The 19,023-nt window shown below is 38.6% G+C and overlaps 1 protein-coding gene across 9 annotated transcripts in view; it reads left to right on the forward strand.

The window, feature by feature from the left end:
* Nf1 (neurofibromin 1) overlaps positions 1 to 19,023 on the forward strand; it is a 242,020-nt gene that overhangs the window by 82,228 nt on the left and 140,769 nt on the right. For 7 of the 9 annotated variants that reach the window (XM_006532442.4, XM_006532436.4, XM_006532438.4 and 4 more), the window contains 5 exons: positions 3,696 to 3,830; positions 6,761 to 6,874; positions 13,028 to 13,107; positions 14,873 to 14,996; positions 16,870 to 17,031. In XM_006532442.4, coding sequence (XP_006532505.1) covers positions 3,696 to 3,830; positions 6,761 to 6,874; positions 13,028 to 13,107; positions 14,873 to 14,996; positions 16,870 to 17,031 — 615 coding nt within the window. The remainder of the gene's footprint in view (positions 1 to 3,695; positions 3,831 to 6,760; positions 6,875 to 13,027; positions 13,108 to 14,872; positions 14,997 to 16,869; positions 17,032 to 19,023) is intronic. The other 2 variants (XM_006532437.4, XM_030245644.1) reach the window with 1 other exon arrangement.

The following is a 19,023-nucleotide window of genomic DNA, read 5'->3' on the forward strand; positions in this document are numbered from 1 at the left end:
AAGCATGGCGGATGCCTTTCTTCCTCTTCCTTGTGGTCCCAAGTCTGGGAAACCTAAAACCCTATCTTTTTCTTCTCCCTCACTATTGACTGCTCATATCTTTATTTCCCAATCAGAATTAGCTGGGGCCAGGTTCCCTGATGCTACATGTAGACCCTCTTCTGTAGACTGTTTTGGAGGACCCAATGAGTATTTGAATACAGGCAGCTATATTTCAAAGCTTGACAACTGCTGATATTTTGGGGATAAGTTACTTGGTAGAAAGTAGTAGTTATTTGAGGACTGGAGAGGTAGATGGCTCAACAGTTAGGAGTACTTGTTGCTCTTAGAGAAGATCTGAGTTTGATTCCCAGCTCCCACAAGGTGGCTCAGGAAAATCCTTATATTTAGTTCTAGGGGAAGATGATACCCATATAAGCAAACAAACCGCACACATGCAAAAACAAATTTAAAGCTTAAAAAACTAACTACTTGGATTTTTTTTTTCAATAAGATGAAAATATGTTGTAGTTGAAGCCATCCCAGTTCCTTTCTGACTCTTCTACAGAGTACCCTTGAAGATGTTTTGAATGAAGTTAAAACCCAGTTTCCTAAGAGTTGTTATTATATATAGCTTGTGTTGGATTGGATTTTATTGTTTTAACTCTTTGAAAGTTTGTTTGATTTGTTTTGATAACTAAGCAAACTAAGACCAAATGTGGTTACAGGAATTAGAATGTCGCATGGCCCAGCAGAGTTAGGTCTGAAGTTGTTTTGACGCCTGCCTAGTGTCTGCTCAGCTCCTCAGTTGCCCTCCTTCACTAGCAGGTTAGCTGGGTGGATGATGACACTTTCACTGCTTCAACACAGACTCATAAGCTCCCAGAGCAGCGCCAGGCACCGTGGGCATGCTGGTATGCTGTGTGCCAGGCACCGTGGGCATGCTGGTATGCTGTGTGCATTTGTGAGTGATTTTTGTGGATGAATTTATTTGATTGAACTAAAAATTTGTCTATTTGGGTTATTTATCTTTCACAAAACCAGTTTAATAAATTTTTTCCATTAATATGGCCCTTTAAAGAACTGCCTTCATAATGTTTGTCTGGTACCATTTCTAGGTTTTGGTCTAAAGCTGCTTTTGATCATTGGAACTAGCTGCTTTCATATGATGATTATACCCATGTTTTTTTCTTTCTTTTTCTTTTTCTTTTTTGGCACTTTAGTAGTAATTTTAACTTTTTGAAATTTTTGTCTGAGAGTAATAATTTATATTTTAAAACTAGAAATATGCTTTAATTAAAATGTGAAGTTTTAAATTTTGGTCTTAGATGATATCTTGGCATAGATGTTGCTTACCATGCCGTAAAGTCAGCCCTAAAGTTTCAAGTTGGCAGATGGTTTTGGTTCCTAATAAATAACTTAGGAATTTCTTGTCTGACATAGCTGACTGTCTTTAATCAGAGCATATGTGTCAGTTTAGATCCTACTAATTTTTGTAGTACAGAAGATAAATTAGTAAATGAAGTCTTTTTTTTTCTACTTAATAAACAGTTTGTTAAGCAGCTGATTGTTCCTGACTTTATATAACCCACTAATGGCCATTAGATTGAAAGAGGTAATTGGACTTTCTCAAGTTTAGATTTCCTACTAGTCAATTATACTATAGAGCAAAATTTACATGTTAGTACCTGACATTAAACCAAAAATTACTTAAAAAACAATTACTGAATCAGATGTATTATGTATTGCTGGTTGTCCTCTGACTGTGTACTTCCTGTGCAGTGCCATGTCACTCTCCGTCACATCATAGTGAGTTTGTTCAGTAAAAGGCTTCACCTTGATTTCCTATTAGACCTTGAAACATACACATGCATGCACATGCAAGCACACACACATATCTATAGAGCAAACATTCCACAGAACTTATTAAATACATCTGACAAACATTTCCTTTAGTGTTGGAGAGTTTGGATATTTCATTTCTTAAATGCTTAAAACTTGAGCACTGTGTGTGTTGGGTGATATAGATATAGTCATCTTCAGTTGTTAAAAGAAAATAGCCTGTCTACAGAGACATTTGCTATGGTTGAATAAAGGCTTCATAGTCTGCCATCCCTGTATCTTTCTATGTACTCACTGTAGGCATCCAGGTCAAAAGTAGATTGTGTGTGTGTGTGTGTGTGTGTCTGTGTGTGTCTGTGTGTGTTAGTTAAAGGAAATAGACTGGAGAGGGATAGAGCGACAGTGAATCAAGAATGCAATTGTTAGATTTTTTTTTAAATCGACTAACATTCGGAATTATGTTGATCTATACTATCTCTGTAATTGAACTACATTTTCACCAGAGTTCTGTTTTATGAATATTCTTAGGCAAAAAGACAAATGCATGCATTCTATTAACTTAAAGAGGAAATGCCGTCAAAATAAAAGAGCAAGTTCCTAACTAAAGCCATGACTGCAGAGTTGCCTACAGAGACTGTTTCAGCAGCTCTAAAGAACATACCTTTACTTCTATCTGAAAGTGGATGTTTATTTTCCTTTGTGTGATATCGAGGATTCACAATAGTTTTTCATTTCTTTGTGTGATATCGAGGATTCACAATAGTTTTTCATTTCTTTTAGTCCAGCCAAGTGATGCATCTTACAGTGTATAGTGTATTTGTGTATGTGCATGTGATATATCCAGAGATCCATCCCATAATTAGCCTCCAAACGATGACACCATTGCATACACTAGCAAGATTTTGCTGAAAGGACCCTGATATAGCTGTCTCTTGTGAGACTAGGCCGGGGCCTAGCAAACACATAAGTAGATGCTCACAGTCAGCTATTGGATGGAGCACAGGGCCCCCAATGGAGGAGCTAGAGAAAGTATCCAAGGAGCTAAAGAGATCTGCAACCCTGTAGGTGCAACAACACTATGAACTAACCAGTACCCCAGAGCTCTTGTCTCTAGCTGCATATGCATCAAAAGATGGCCTAGTCGGCCATCACTGGAAAGAGAGGCCCATTGGACACGCAAACTTTATATGCTCCAGTACAGGGGAATGCCAGGGCCAAAAAATGGGAATGGGTGGGTAGGGAAGTGGGGGGGAGGGTATGGGAGACTTTTGGGATAGCATTCTAAATGTAACTGAGGAAAATACGTAATAATAATAAATATTTAAAAAAAAAAGAACATACCTTTACTTCTATCTGAAAGTGGATGTTTATTTTCCTTTGTGTGATATCGAGGATTCACAATAGTTTTTCATTTCTTTTAGTCCAGCCAAGTGATGCATCTTACAGTGTATAGTGTATTTGTGTATGTGCATGTGATATAAGTATTTGCTAATTTGAATTCTCTAGTATGTATATTCATGTGTGATATAGATACATTATTTTTCCTCTTACTATTTTCATATTTGAGAACCAGTTTTTGAACCCAAGAGTCAACTTGATATTATGCCTCTAGTGTTTTAGATTATTATTATTATTATTATATATTACTAGATTGTTATATAAGAATGATATAAATGCTATAAAACATTTTTAAAAAATGCAATATTAAATGTATGCTTGTTAGCTTATGTTTCTACCAGTATCATACATTTGGTGGTATGAAATGTTTTTTTTCAAAGCATTTTAAATAATTTCTTTTATAAAGTATAGCTATTATTCTGAATCTGATGTCTGATTGTTTCTAAGGTGATGCCATGTTTTTGATTTGTTATTAGAGTCTCACCTTTAAAGAAAAGGTAACAAGCCTTAAATTTAAAGAAAAGCCTACAGACCTAGAGACAAGGAGCTACAAATGTCTTCTTTTGTCCATGGTGAAACTGATTCATGCAGACCCAAAGCTTTTGCTTTGTGTAAGTATTTTTAATGAAATGCTTTGAAATTATTCCACTAATCTATTTGAACTGAAAGGCCAAAATACATTTAAATTATGAGTAACCTCTAAAACATTGCTAAGAAAGCCAATTCCAGGAATTCTAATATACTTAGATCACATTTTCTAACCGTTCCCTCCGCATTGAACTGTCCATAGTAGCATCATTTGCCCTTGTTCTGCATTATAATCAGACCTATTTCTGGGGTCAGGTGGGACAAATGACTGTAAAATCGGTGTGCTCAGCATCTGAACTGCTCACTCTTTTTGCTATTGCTAAGCGAGTTAACTTCTATAGCTAGCTCCCTGTGTGTTCCTTTGATCAGCCTTCTATTATCATTGGCTCTGCCTGTAACCATATTAGAAGAGAAAGTTAAAATGAGAGTGGTTAGTATCCAGTTATTGCCATAGCTCTGCTTTTTATTCCCGCAAATGGTATTATATTCCTGAGAGCTTCACTTTGGTGCACAGAGTAATAAAGAACTGATGTAAATAGTGTAACCAGGTGAGAGTAAAGGATTAAAAGCACAGGCTCTGGGGAAGGACTGCTTTACTTAGTCTCGGCACCTTAGGCTTCTCATCTGAAAAGGTAGGCAGTAATATAGTTCCTACCTCAGAGAGACCATTAAGAGTGAAATAGATTGTGTAAGGCTTTTAGGAACAATTCGTAGTGTATAGTAAGCAATAAAATTAGTTACTGCTATTTTTAGTAAGATACAGTTAGCGTTAGCATTCTTACTGTCCAAGTAAAACAGTTTGAATTGTTCACAGGATGGTCTGTTTAACTTTTATCAAGTCTCTATAGTCCTAGACTGTTGGGGTCGGCCTGCTGCTCTCATGTCTGGGTTCGAGCCTGGGAGGCAGCCTGGAACTGAAAAAGAAGAGGGAAACTAGGTGGACAAGAGAGAGATATGGAACCAAGACAGTATTCTGATCAAGGCTCAAATTTTTAATGGCAGACACGCTTTATAAAGGAGGGGGGAAGCCCATTCCTGCCAAATCATCCTTGGAGCCGAGCTGCAGGTGACCACGTGTAGGCGGACTCCCAGCAGGTAGCAGCAGAGGCAGTGGCTGAACAGCAGAGTGATCCAGGGAGGCAGGCTCCACCCTAGGTGATCTCCTTAGTGGCATAGCAAAGTCAAGGTCTGGCTCAGCTTGCTTCAGGCTTGGGGGAGGCTACACTAGGCCTATCAAGTCTCTAGACCATCAGGTAAAGCCTTCTGCTTTACTCAGTGTCAGGCTCATCCTTTGGTGCTTTATGGTTTTGCAGCTATGCTCTTCAAATTACTAAAATGAAGGCATTCATGACTAAGTGGCTGTGGTTTCAAGAATTCTATGAACCCCACGTTTTGAGTGTGTGTGCACACACGTGTTTTTGTTTGATTTTTGAGACAAAATCTTGCTGTGTATACTAGGTTGGCATTGAATTTATTATGTATGACATACTGACCTCAGATTTGTTGGGTATCCCAGGCTGGCCTTGAACTAGATGTTGCTGAGTGCTGGAATTACAGAAATGTACTGTCATGCCTCCACTCTAGAATTTTAAAAAATATTTACATATGAATAGTTTTTCTGATAATGAGAGATAATAGAGCCAGAGTGGATGAAGTTCCTAAAGTATGGGTTACCCCAAAAGAAGACCTATTATCTTTTTGTGTTTTTTGAAAAGTCCACCCAAATTTGAGAGTTTAATAGAATAAACAGTTAAATCTTTAGTTTGGAAAAGTTTTAAAAATTTTGTTAGTGGACTCTGAAAATTAACTTTGTTCTTTTGGTTTCTCGGGTGTGTGGCATGAACTGTGGTGACATCTCACTGTGCTTGCTACAGGATGCTAGGGTTACTCTGTTTACTTGGCTGCAGTTTTATGTTCACCAGTGAACCAGGGTCACCAGTGATTTTCATGTTAAATAGGTTATTGTTTGAAGAACAAGGGTTGAATTGTTTGAGGGAAAATAGTTTTTAAGTAAAATTTGCTGTCTTCCAAGAGTTATGGAATCCTTTTTACTTCCCTTGATGAGGATGATTGAACCAGAATCAGGTAGTTTTGTAAAGCAGGCAAAAGCTCCACCCCCGGCCTACTCCTGCGTTTTGTGGGCTTTGTTTTGTGTTTGGGGGAGTTGAGAGGGTGGGTGGGGTTTCCTTTGATAGGCTAATTGTCACTACCCAGGACAGCTGCCTAGCTTCATGGACAGTGCTTTCTTTGCTGCCATCTAGTGGTTAAGTGACTTTCCTCAGTAACCCAGGAAAGTAAAACAATATTGTACACATAAATTCTAAACCTTAGTTACTAGGAGAAATGTAAAGATGGTCTCCATCATGGGATCTTGTTGAAGTAATTTGATTGTGTCTTGTGTTTGTACCATCTTTGTCCTGGTTCCTGTCACTCTATGTGTTCCCAGCTACTACCATTTCTTACATTCCCCAATCATTTCTCTGCACTGTGTTAGAATGGTCTCTTTAAAGACTTTTGTCATGCCTGGTCCAACTTAAATATCTTTTAGCTAACGTTGCTCTTGGATAACAGGTAAGTGGATCTTTGAGTTCATGACCAGCCTGGTCTAGAGTGAGATCTGGGACAGTGAGGGCTATGTAGAGAAACTCTGTCTTAAAAAACAAAACCACCCCCACCCCCCCAACCCAGAATGTGAAGATTGACGGGGCCGGAGAGATGGCTCAGTGCTTAAGTACTTTCTGCTTTTTCCAAAGTGCCTGCCTTTGGTTCCCAGACACAGGCAGGCAGATCACTACTGACTGTAGCTCCAGCTCCAAGGAAGCCAACACTCTTCTGCCTCCATGGCCACCTGCACCCATGTCCTGTCTACACACATGCATATAAATAATAAATAATATATAAATAATAAATACAGTTATTAAAAGCAAAACTGAAGTTTGTTTTTCTCCTACAGAATCCAAGAAAACAGGGCCCTGAAACTCAGAGCAGTACAGCAGAACTAATTACAGGGCTCGTACAACTGGTTCCTCAGTCACACATGCCAGAGGTCGCTCAGGAGGCTATGGAGGTAAAGGAAGTGAATTCTGGGCTTTTGAAAGAAAGACTGTAACTGTCTCTGATCTTTTTCTGAGAACTTAATTTTTTAAGCAATTATTTGACTCTTTCTATGTGCTTTCTCTTAAAAATATATTTTAAAAATTTTAAATTGTTTGTGTGTGCATATGAAAATCAGAGGAAACTCAGGTTTCTGGTCTTGGATAGCAAATACCTAACCAGCTGTAGGTTATTCATTTGTTTTTTGAGACAAGATTTTTACGCTATTGTCCTGCCTGGTCTCTAAATCCTAAAACAATCCTCCTCCTTCAACTGTAATACTAGCTAGAATTTTAGTTGTATGTCACAAGTCATGTTGTATTTGAATTACATTGTGTAAAAAATTTTTGGAAGTTTGTAGTTTCTTTATTCCTTACTTTCTTTTTATGTCTGCATAATGGGGGTAGGGTGTGCCTGCACTCGCAGTGGCACGTCTGGAGATGAGGGGAGAGCCTGTGGCGTTTCTCTTCTCCGTCCACCTTTATATGGGTTCCGAGGATTGAACTCAGGTGCTCAGGCTTCTGTAACTGTTCCTTACTGCTGAGCCAGGTAGTGGATGGTAGACGTTCAGTGTGGTTTCTGTTTGAGGATTTCTACAAATAATACTATTAAAGTTACTGTATCATTTAATATTTCCATTAGCAGTGTATTGGTGTTTTGGTATTTCTCCATTGTTGATGACACTCATTATTGTTTGTTTTTAAATTATAGTAAACCTACTGTGTTAACAAAGGTGACTTTTTAAAAAATTATATTTGTAGCTGGATGGTTGTGGTGCATGCCTTTAATCCTAGTACTCAGGATACAGAGGCAGGTGGATCTCAGAGGCAGGCTAATCTCAACCAAGCCTACATAGAAAGACCCTATCTCAAAACAACAGAAAAATTACATTGACGTATTTATTGTATGGGAGGATGTGTGCATAGCACAGCATATAGGAAGAGGTCAGAGGGTAACTTGTAGGAGTTGGTTCTTTCTTCCCACCACTGGGTCCTAGGGATTGACCTCCCGTTGTCAGGCTTCTACTGACAGCAGTGCCTTTACTTACTGAGCCAGCTCATCAGCTTAGAGTTTACTTGTTTTTAAAATTATCTTTAATCTTTTTCTTTTTTTTAGTCCAGTTGTTATCCCCCTCCTGGTCCGCCCACCAACAGTTCCTCCTCCCATACGCCCCTCCCCCAGTTTTCAAAAGGATGTCTCCACCTCCAACCCACCCCAAGTCTCTAGAGGGTTAGTGTGTCTTCTCTCACTGAGGCAAGACCAGGCAGTCCTCTGCTGTATATGTGTCCAGGGCCTCATATCAGCTAGTGTATGCTGCCTGGTTGGCGGCTCAGTGTCTAAGAGATCTCAGGGTCTGGATTAGATGAAACTGCTGGTCTTCCTATGGGGTCACCCTCCTCCTCAGCTTCTTCTAGCTTTTCCCTAATTCAACCCCAGGGGTCCCCAACTTCAGTCCACTGATTGGGTATAAATATCTGTGTCTTGCTGCTTTTTGGGCCTCTCGGAAGGCAGCCATGCTAGGCTTCTGTCTGTACATCATAGCATCAGTAATAGTGTCAGGCCTTTGAGCCTGCCTTTGAGATGGATCCCGATTTGGGCTGGTCACTGGACCTCCTCAGAGTTTACTTTGAAGTGTTATTTTTGTACTGACAACCTAAACATACACCTTTAATCTAAATGAAATTTATTTTTTTATAATTAACATATACGACTAGTTTAAGACTTAAGAATATATTCAGCCCAGAAAGTTTCCTTTCTGCAGTTAATACTACCCTTATTTTGTTACCTCCCTTAAGTTAGGAAAAGAATTTTGACACTCTTGTATTGTCACACATGTTAGTTCCCTTTTCCTGGTTGTTGATGAATATTGCACTGGCTTGTTCACTAATGGGCTCAATTGGTAGACAACATGCACTTCTATTGAATGTCAGCCTTGTATTCCTTTGCCGTCCCCATCCCTTCTTACCCCGTGTCTTTCCCTTGGCTCCTTTGTAATAATTGATTTGCTTTGTTAATGTAATTAGTTTGCATTTTAAATAAATGAAATAAAGGTTTTTATTTTTAGTTCAGCATAATTGCTGTAATTGTATTGTGTTAGTGGTTGGTTTATCTCAAGGTTCCTCCTGTTTTATTCTGTTTAGTGTCCCATTGTATGAATATAGCACAACTTGTTTGCTCATTTATCTGTTGATGATCATTTGTGTTTTGCTTTTGGCTATTTAGAAGTACAGCTTTTGCTGGGTATGGTGGTGTATACCTTCATTCCCAGCATTCAGGAAGCAGAGGCAATTGTAAATTTGAGGCTAGCCTGGTCTACATGTCGAGTTCCAGGCCAGCCTGCTACAAAGTAAGGCTCTGTCATCAAAAATGATGATGATGATGAAGAAGGAAAAAAATTGATAGCCTGTAGGTACACACACACACAATGTGAACAGATTTTTTTATTTTTCTTGAGTAAATTCTAACTGAGGCAAAAATCTTACTGTGTGGTCTCAGAAGAGATATAGCATAGCTATAAGAACACTGGAAGAAAGATAGTACAAGCATAGAAAAGTGTAGTGTAGTACATAGAAAGTAAAGGTGTCTTATTTATGTGTAAGGATGTGTATCTGTGAATGTATGTGCACGTGTGTGTGGGTACCCAGGGAGGCCAGAAGAGGATATTGGCTCCCTGTAGTTGAGGTTACATGCAGGTGGTTGTTCACCTACTGAGATGGATGCTAGGAACCAAAGGCAAGTTTTCTGGAAGAGCAGCAGCAAATGCTCTTAGCTGTTGAGCCATCTCTCTAGCCTCAGATTCACTGGAGAGAGAGAGAGAGAGAGAGAGAGAGAGAGAGAGAGAGAGAGAGAGAGAGAGAGAGAGAGAGAGAGAGAGAAAGGGAGAGAGAGAGAGAGAGAGAGAGAGAGGGAGGGAGGGAGAGAGAGATGAAGATCTTTTTGCAAAGGTTCAGTCTAGGAAGTAAAAGTGCATGAAGTTTCTAAAGCTTCAGGATATATAAAACAAAATATGTAAAGAAAGAAGCTGTTTACAGTGCAGATGCAGTGGTGTTCCTGAGTACTTTCCTAACATCCGGTGGGTAAGGATAGGGTGGGGTTGTTATCATTCAGTAGAATACGACACTGAATTCAGACAGTACTTTTTTTTTCCCAAGCATACCTGGAAGATATTTAACATAGGGGTAGGCTTAAAACTATCAAAGTATTGAAATATTATTTTATTGCCATAGTAGAATTAAGATAGAAATCAGTAAGAAAAAAGTTTATAAATTTTAAAATGTTGATACTGTGTTTTCGTTTACATACTACTGAGTATAATTTAGTACAACTACCATTAAATGCCATTTTATAATATCAGAGCTAAACATAAATGCTGACAGTTTACTCCGGGTCATAGAGCCAGCAGAAGTGCACATGTCTACTTACAAAGCACACAAAATGGTCAGCAGTGCAGCTTGTGTTGTATCTTCCTCCAAAGTATGAGCCATTCAGATGTGTCAGCCGAGTAGACAATTCCTGTTATATTGATTTAACTGAATTCTATGCAGTAGTGAAAATAAAATGAACTGGATTGGTGGCACACTCATTTAATCCCAGCTCTCGGGAGGCAAGAGACAGGATAGTTGTGAGTTCCTGGACAGCCTTATCTACATGGAGAGTTCCAGGTCACCCGGTGCTGCAGAGTAAGACCCTGTCACTAAAATGATGAAGATGATGAAGAAGAAGAGAAGAAAAATTGATGGCCTCTAGGTCACTAATACATAAATCTAAGTTGTGAACAGAGTGTTCATTTTTCTTGAGTAGATTCCAACTAATGTAAGACAACAACAGTAACAGCAACAACAGCAATAACCAAAAACCCCAAAAGAGGCTGGTTTACATAGAGAGTTCCAAGACAGTCAAAGCCACATAGACCTGTCTGAAAGTAAACAAAACCAGCATGAGTACTGATGAGTGCAGAAGCTGCATGAGTCTCACTGACATGCTGCTCAGTGGAAATAACCAAAGGCCAAGTGCATTCTGACAGCTCCGTTACCCGAGCTTCACAGGCAGAGAGAGCAGCTTGGTGAGGGCAGGCAGAGAGCCGATGCCTGGGAAGGGGGGGCTGAAGGGCCTTTCTGGTGTGGGCGGTGTTGATAGGTGGTGGTGGGACATGCAGCCAGTGAAAAAATCTCTGAGCTTTCCTCTCCAAATGACCTCCTGCTGTACTCTGTGTGTGTGTGTGTGTGTGTGTGTGTGTGTGTGTGTGTGTGTGTGTGTGTGTGAGATCATCCTAGAAATTGCTACATTGCTTATATTGTCTTTGGAGGATCTATTCAAATATTTTGATTATTTTCACTTCAATAATCAATTCTTACATTTCTTGTCTTGTGTATAATATATAATTCAAGATTAAAAAAATACATGTATCTTCCTCTAATAATCAGGAAGACCTTAATTATTCATTAGTAAGCGAATGGGTTTATATTTAAGAGAGTGGTATTTCAACTTGGCATGCTATTAAACATCCATTCAAACCTGTGTGAGTCGTTCAGCCGTGTTGGAGAATGCTTAGGAGATAAGTGTAATATGTTTGGAGCTAGCTGAAGCTGTCAGTCCCACACTGTGTAGAATTTATTCATCATCAACAAACCACAATAATAAGGTGCTTCCCAACAAATTGTATCATCTAATGACTCCATAGCCATCTTTTTAATGTCAGTGTATTCTTTGATATTGGCATGATGACATAGTCACCTTTGAGGTACTTCTCAGTGTCTATCTGTCAGATAACATATAGCAGTATGGAAAATTAAAGCAAAGGAGAACATGAAAAGGTATATAATTTCATTGAAATGCAAAAAACTAATACATTTTTATTCAGATTAAACAAAAAACTTTATTAAACAGGGAATGTGTCACCTAAAAAACCCTAAAATATCCCAGTCTTACTAAATGCCAAACCATTTGTGAGTGACAGAAATAAAGCTAGGATTTGGGTCTCCGCTTCTGTTCTTTGTACTATACCAGAACACTGCCTTCTCTTCTTTGTATGCATAATATGAAGTCCTTCAAAAACACAGATGTGCCTTGGCAGTTCAACACCCTCCAAAAGAGAACCTCAGTATGCCTTAGGTTCTTTTCTTTTCCCATCAAACACTTTGCCCAAGTTTCTATGATAGGCCTAGAGCCCCTGAAGCAGTGGAGCTCATAAAGACTGTGCCCCACTGATGCTAGCTCTCTCTTGTCACAAGAGAAAGCAACTGCTTTAAATTCCCAACCAAATTGATGCCACTGTATGAAAAACAATAGAAAACCCTAAAGTACCAGGAAATTGTATCAAGTATTTGTACAGTAATGGTAAACTGAATTGCAATTTGTACTATCTGTTTTTTTTTTAAGTGCTAACTATAAGTTACTTATTTGTTTCAGGTAGCAGTTCATTGATGTTTTAATAACAGGGGCTTACAGATCCCATATGTATTTTTACCATGGACTGACTGTACTGAGCACAATAGAATTTGCTAGGGAATGGGGAAGCATTGTGGAATTGCAGTCTAGCTTGAGCAGGTTTGATGAAAGGGTCTTTGCTTTAATAGTCTTTGATAGTTTTAATTTATAAGTTAGCATATTTATATGGAAGTTACTTATTTAAAATGAGTTACTTAATTCTGGCTAGTCGTCATTAAATACTTTAAAATAAACTGTTATTAAACATAAAGTTTGCTTTGTTTTTGCCTCTCTGTCAATTTTAGAAAATAACTTTTCTGTCTAAAATGTTTATGTAACAAGCAAGTTAATTTCTACTATTTCATTGTGTGGGTTAATATTGCTGTGTGTGTTAATTTTAGGGGAGATACTTTGTTCTAGAGTTATTAATTATTGAAACCTCATTGTTTATTTCTTGAAGCAGCTTTGTGTGTGTATATTGTTCTGAGTTCATTCACAGCTCCCTGTGTACGCCATGTAGAGTAATGATGGCAGGGGCAGAGGGAGTTAGTTCGGGGTTGGTATTCTGACTGGCTCTCAAAAACATGTTTTTCACTGTTCTTAAGACAGACCCAGCTGAGTTTGTTAGCATTTGTAAAACGAGTGCTCCAGTGTTGTTTTCCTAAAGCACTTTCAGTGCCTTCTCCTTTGTACATTTCAGGCTTTGCTGGTCCTTCATCAGTTAGATAGCATTGATCTCTGGAATCCTGACGCTCCTGTAGAGACATTCTGGGAAATCAGGTATATGGATTTTCACATTTTAATTTGGCTATTGTCTTTAAATATTAGCTGTATAATATTTAGTTCATTGTTATATTTATTGTTATAAGTAGATATTTTTCAATTTTGTTTTTAATTTGAATTGAAAATGTTAGAATATTTAACTGTCAGAGAACTAACACATATATGCAAAAAAGTTTAAAAATGGTGTTAATTTTTATCAGCTGGCTACAAGTTCTTCTACTTCATGTATTATCCTTTGTGGTGTACTTCTAAGCAGTTACAATTGTGTTTGTTGTTTTGAGACAGGGTCTAACTATGTAGCCTTGGCTAGCCTAGAACTTAACTGTGTAGATCAGACTGGCCTTAAAGTCCAAGAAATCCACTTCCCTCTGCCTCTGGAGTGCTGCGTCTAAAGGTGTGTCCTATCATGCCTGGCTATAATTGTGTGTGTGTGTTTAAGTTTATTTATTATTATATGTAAGTACGCTGTAGCTTTCTTCAGACACACCAGAAGAGGGCGACAAATCTCATTACAGATGGTTGTGAGCCACCATGTGGTTGCTGGGTTTTGAACTCAGGACCTTCAGAAGAACAATCAGTGTTCTTAGCCACTGAGCCATCTCACCAGTCCCATAATTGTTGTTTTTAATAGATTTTTTTCAGTTATAAGACTAAAAGTATTGACATTTTGTAACTTAGCTTTTCATTTTTAAACTAAGCACGTGGCTCAGTAGTACAGTATATGATATGCATTGAAGGGGGGAGCTATGATCTTTGTCAATCTTCTGTATGCACTAGTGGTTTTAGTGAGTCAGTTACAGACAGGCATATATGTATAAATAAGAAAATATGTACAGGATTTCACTATACCTTTCTGAAGCTGAGTAGATGGTTTTCTTTAATAAGCATGAGGGCACTACATTAGGAAGATGTAAATCTATAAACCTAGGCCCCTGCTATTGTCTCATCATAGACATGGTGTGTTAGGTATGTGGAGACCGAGTTAAAATCTAACCTCTTATAATGACATAGTTATTGGAGACATATGTAATTAACTTTTAATTTAACACATCATAAATGCATTTATTTAACTTTATATATACATATATAAATACGAAATAGTGAAGCATATAATCAATTTGAATTGTCAGTGAGATATTTTATATTTTTCTTTTCATAAAGTCTTCAAAATTTGTAGTGTGTCTTACTACAGTACATATGAAAACACATTTCATTATGGACAAGCTTCATTTAAAGTACTCAAGTGGTCACACGTGGGCGGCTCGTAGCTAAACAGCACAATTGTATAGTATCATAGAGTATACAGAACGAATTAGCAATCTTGTTCTCTAAAGGGTGGGAAATGGACCAGGTGTCTTGGCTCACCCATTCTGTTGTGAGTCTGTACTTTCACGTTTGGAGCAAGAAAGCAGTTACAGACTGGGAATGAGGGACTGTGGCTGTGTTCCATTGAAACCTCCTTTATAGATGTTAGAGGAGGCATGGCTTTGTCCTACAAGCAACAGTTTTTAGGCCCTGGCTCCAGACTACTCTTGCTCTGCAGTCTTTGCTGTGCATGTGAATTTATAATTTTTTTTTATCCCCACCGCAAGAATAGAATTTTTTAAAATGTGTTGTTATTAACATTTGGATAAAACCTGTAAACAAGTAAAACTAAGCCTCTAAACGTACACCTACTATGAAATATGTCACGTTATGTATGATTACGTATATGTATTAGGTTCGTGATGATTTTGTAACAGTGAACTTTATGTTACTGCAGCTCACAAATGCTTTTTTACATCTGCAAGAAATTAACTAGCCATCAAATGCTTAGTAGCACAGAAATTCTCAAGTGGTTACGGGAAATTCTGATCTGCAGAAATAAATTTCTTCTTAAAAATAAGGTAAGCACAGTGACTTTTTCTTTTGGTTTTCGAGACAGGGTTTCTCTGTGTAGCCCTGGCTGTCCTGGAACTCACTCTGTAGACCAGGCTGGCCTCGAACTCAGAAATCCGCCTGCCTCTGCCTCCCAAGTGCTGGGATTAAACGCATGCACCACATCTGCCCGGCTGCACAGTGACATTCTTAAATTAGAAATATCTGAATAGTAAGGAGATGTGTTTTCATTTTACTGCTATGATAAACACCAGGACCAGCAACTTGGGTTGGGTGTATTTGTCTTACATGTCTTGATGGCAATCCATCATTGGGGGAAGCCAAGACAAGGAACTAAAGCAGAGGCCATGGAGGAACACTGCTTACTGGTTTGCTCTCTGGCTTGCTCATTATACAACCTAGGACCACTGGGTGACAACTGCCGACAGTGGACTGAGCTCGCCCACATCGATCATTAATGGAGAAAATGTCCCACAGACTTGTCAACAGGCCAGCCTTAAGGAGGCATCCTTTTATCTAAGGTTCCCTTTCTAAGATTACTCTAGCTTGTAGCAGGTGACAAAAAGCTAACCAGCACAGAACAAGTTAAAAAGTTTTTATTAGCTAGATTATATCCTACTTCAACTCCTCACTCAATGACATACTTAAGAGAAATGTAAGTACAGAAGGTATTATCTGGTAGTCCAACATTTAAATATTCTAGGTTTTAAGTTGGTAAATGGAAGGTTAATGAATTCTAGTTGACTTAAGTAGGATTCTGGGTCAGGCCTATGAAGAGTAGAGGCTGCTGCAATCAAAGATGTCTCAAATAGTGTTTTCTCTTTATTTTTAAGTCCTCATGACTTGGCTCTCGGAGCTAATCTAGTCCGGGAAATAATCTTTCAAAAAGCTAAAGGGCAGAAGTTTTAAATTTAGGTTAAACTTGTATGTCTCCCTTAAAGATTTTGTCTGTTAGCTGGGTATGGTGGCACATGCCTATAATTCCAGTACTGTTGAGGCCAGCCTGAGCAGAGTGGATTCCAGGCTAGCCTGGAGTACACATTGAGATGTTGTTTCAAACAAGGCCTGAGGATGTAGCTTAATAGTAGAGCACTCAAGTTCTGTAGAGTTAGGGATGATTTCATCTTTTAAAAAAAGACCAGGAATCTTTTTTTTTTTTAAATTAGAATAAAATTTTTTGGTCCTGAACAGTTGAAACATTGAAGTTCTGGGGAACAGGAACGAACCTAACGTTTCTTTTAACATGTAATTTTTATAATCAATTTCAAGGTTTTTCTATTATGACATAATTGACATAATTTAAAGAATACTTGATTTAATTAATTTTAATCCAGGCCTAGAATTATAGCTATAAGAAACCTTACCAAGCATCTTGATACAATTTTGTTTAGAGGACTGCTGATGGAGAGGTAAGGTTATTTGTATCTGGCTTATCTTGTGTTTATGTCACAGAACAAAGTTTGTCCTGAAGATTTTAGACTTAAGAATTTTGTGCCTTTGGCATATTGTCTAGCATGGTCAGTGTTAGTAATCTAGTAGTGAATCCGAGGTGCTTTGTGAGGGCTGGAGAGAGCACTCAGCAGTGCTGAGTACCCCGACAAGGCAAAACTGTAATCTGTAGATTCGTAAAGTCTTACAGTTTTCTTGTGATAGATTTTACATCATCATCTATATTGTACTTGGTTTGGAGGTTGGACAACTGAGAGGTGTTTGAAAGAAAGATAGTGCACAAACCTTATTTACCACAATGGGGTAGTGAGTGCTTCTAACGGGAAAGCTTTTGGAGAGAAGGTTTTCCAGGGCTGCCTTAAAATAGAAAGTCAGTTCCCACTAAGCACTCTGTCAGTGTCATTGCTTCAGGAGGATACGTCTTCTTTCCAGCAGGCAGATAGAAGCTCCTGTCATTCTCTCTACCTTTATGGAGTAGGATGTGAAATGTCTGCTACTGGAAATACCACTCAGATGTCAGTTGATCATGATGAGTTCCTGCGTGCCTGTACTCCTGGAGCATCTCTGCGGAAAGGAAGAGGGAATTCCTCCATGGTAGGTAACTCCCTCTGTGACTCTCCTGTATCATCATCTCTGCTCTTCCTTTCTGAGTGGATGTTGGTAAATTTCGATTAAATAATTTAGCACATTAGTTACAGACTGCTCAGAATTTAGTTGTAGTGCTGCTCACTGTGGAACCCTGAGCAAATTCTTCATAACTCTGTGCCTTAGTTTCTCAGATTGCAGGAGATGATAGCAGGGCATGGTGGAATACACCTGTAATCTCAGTGTTGCAGAGGCTGAGGCAAGAGGATCACAAGTTAGAATTTTTGTTTTGTTTTTTTAAAGACAGGATATCACTGAATAGCTCTGGCTATCCTGTAACTTACTGTGTACAAAGGTTGACCTCAAATTGAGATATCTGCCTGTACCACCATGCCCAGCCTTTTAAGTTTTCCTTTTTTTTTTTTTTTTTTAAATGTGTATGGGTGTTTTGACTACCTGTATATCTATGCACTCATGTATACCTGATGCCCCACAGAGGCCAGAAGAGGGCTTCTGGTCCCATGAACTGGAGTCCCAGATGGTTGTGAGCTGCCTTGTGAGTGCTGGGAAGCAAACCCAGTTCTCTGGACGGGCAGGCCTTGCTCTTAGTGCTCTTAACCGTTGGTTTATCCCTCTGTCCCAGAGGGGACAAGTTTGAAGGTAGGTTTACATAGTAAGACTGTCTTCCACAAAATGAATAATCAGAAAGCAATTAATAATAGTAGTTAATAACAAATAATAAAACCAGTATAAGATTGTTGCTCCAGAGTTTTGAGGATTCGAGTAGGTAGAATGTAAACAGTACATGATTATTTGACCGTGTGGCTGACCACTCTAATCATTCTGATGTGAACAAGCCATTCAGATGTAGGAGTTGAATTAAAGGAGGCTCAAATTAATTAAAAATAAAACACAGTAGTTTGCTTAATTTTTGGATAAGTGTTGCTAAGATGTTATTTCTTTCTCTCTCTCGGCTTTTATTTTTATTTATTTCTGTATACATACATGTATATCTGTATTGACATAGTCGTGCTTTGCAGCACAGGCTACCTTGAATTTGCTGTAATCCTCCTGCTTCACCCTTGCAGGTACTGTAATTAAGGTCAGTCGTGCTTGGCAAGATTTACATTTTTAGACTAGGTCCCAAATATGCCAGGCTGGCTTTGATCCTCTTGCCAATTCCACACGAGTGCCAAGATTATAGATCTGTATTGCTATGTACAGCAGGACATTTATTTCTGTATGTAAATGTCCTTAACATAAATCAAAATATGAGCAGAATTATAAAATCATATGGAAGGTTTTGTCTTTCAGACAGAGAGCCTTGTTATGCTTAAGTTTCACTGTATGTAGCCTGTTGAGGCAGAAACCTCAATGAGCCCTGTAGGAGCTGCAATGTGTGCTTCGCCTGTGTCCTTGGCATTGGCTTTCCAAGTGTTTCTGCCTCAGTGTTAGTTTGTGGGTCATTGTTTCAGTCAGTGCTTCCGGGTGTTTGTTTCTTCCCTATAGACCTCTTCCTTTGTCATTATGGTTGACCCACAAGTGGATCAGTTTTACTGCATTGGACTCTCTGTGTCTTTTTGTTTGTTTGTTTGTTTGTTTGTTTGAGACAGGGTTTCTCTGTGTAGCCCTGGCTGTCCTGGAACTCACTCTGTAGACCAGGCTGGCCTTGAACTCAGAAATCCGCCTGCCTCTGCCTCTGCCTCCTGAGTGCTGGGATTAAAAGCGTGTGCCACCACGTCCAGCTTCTCTGTGTCTTAATTGTATATTTGTTACAGACTATCTGCATTTCTGGAATCTAGGATAATATCTATTCCAATTGAAATGCAGTACCATTATATGAACCATATATTGGTTCACATCTGATTTAGAGTAAGGCACATCAGAAAAAGATCTTATTATTAGAAAGGTAAATTCTTATTTATTTTGTGTGCTATGGTAAATGGTACATTGTTGAGTTTGTAAATAAAGTCACCTAAGTTGCAGATACATCCCTCCTTC

Source organism: Mus musculus, chromosome 11, assembly GCF_000001635.26.
Source record: "Mus musculus strain C57BL/6J chromosome 11, GRCm38.p6 C57BL/6J".
Classification (NCBI taxonomy): Eukaryota; Metazoa; Chordata; class Mammalia; order Rodentia; family Muridae; genus Mus; species Mus musculus.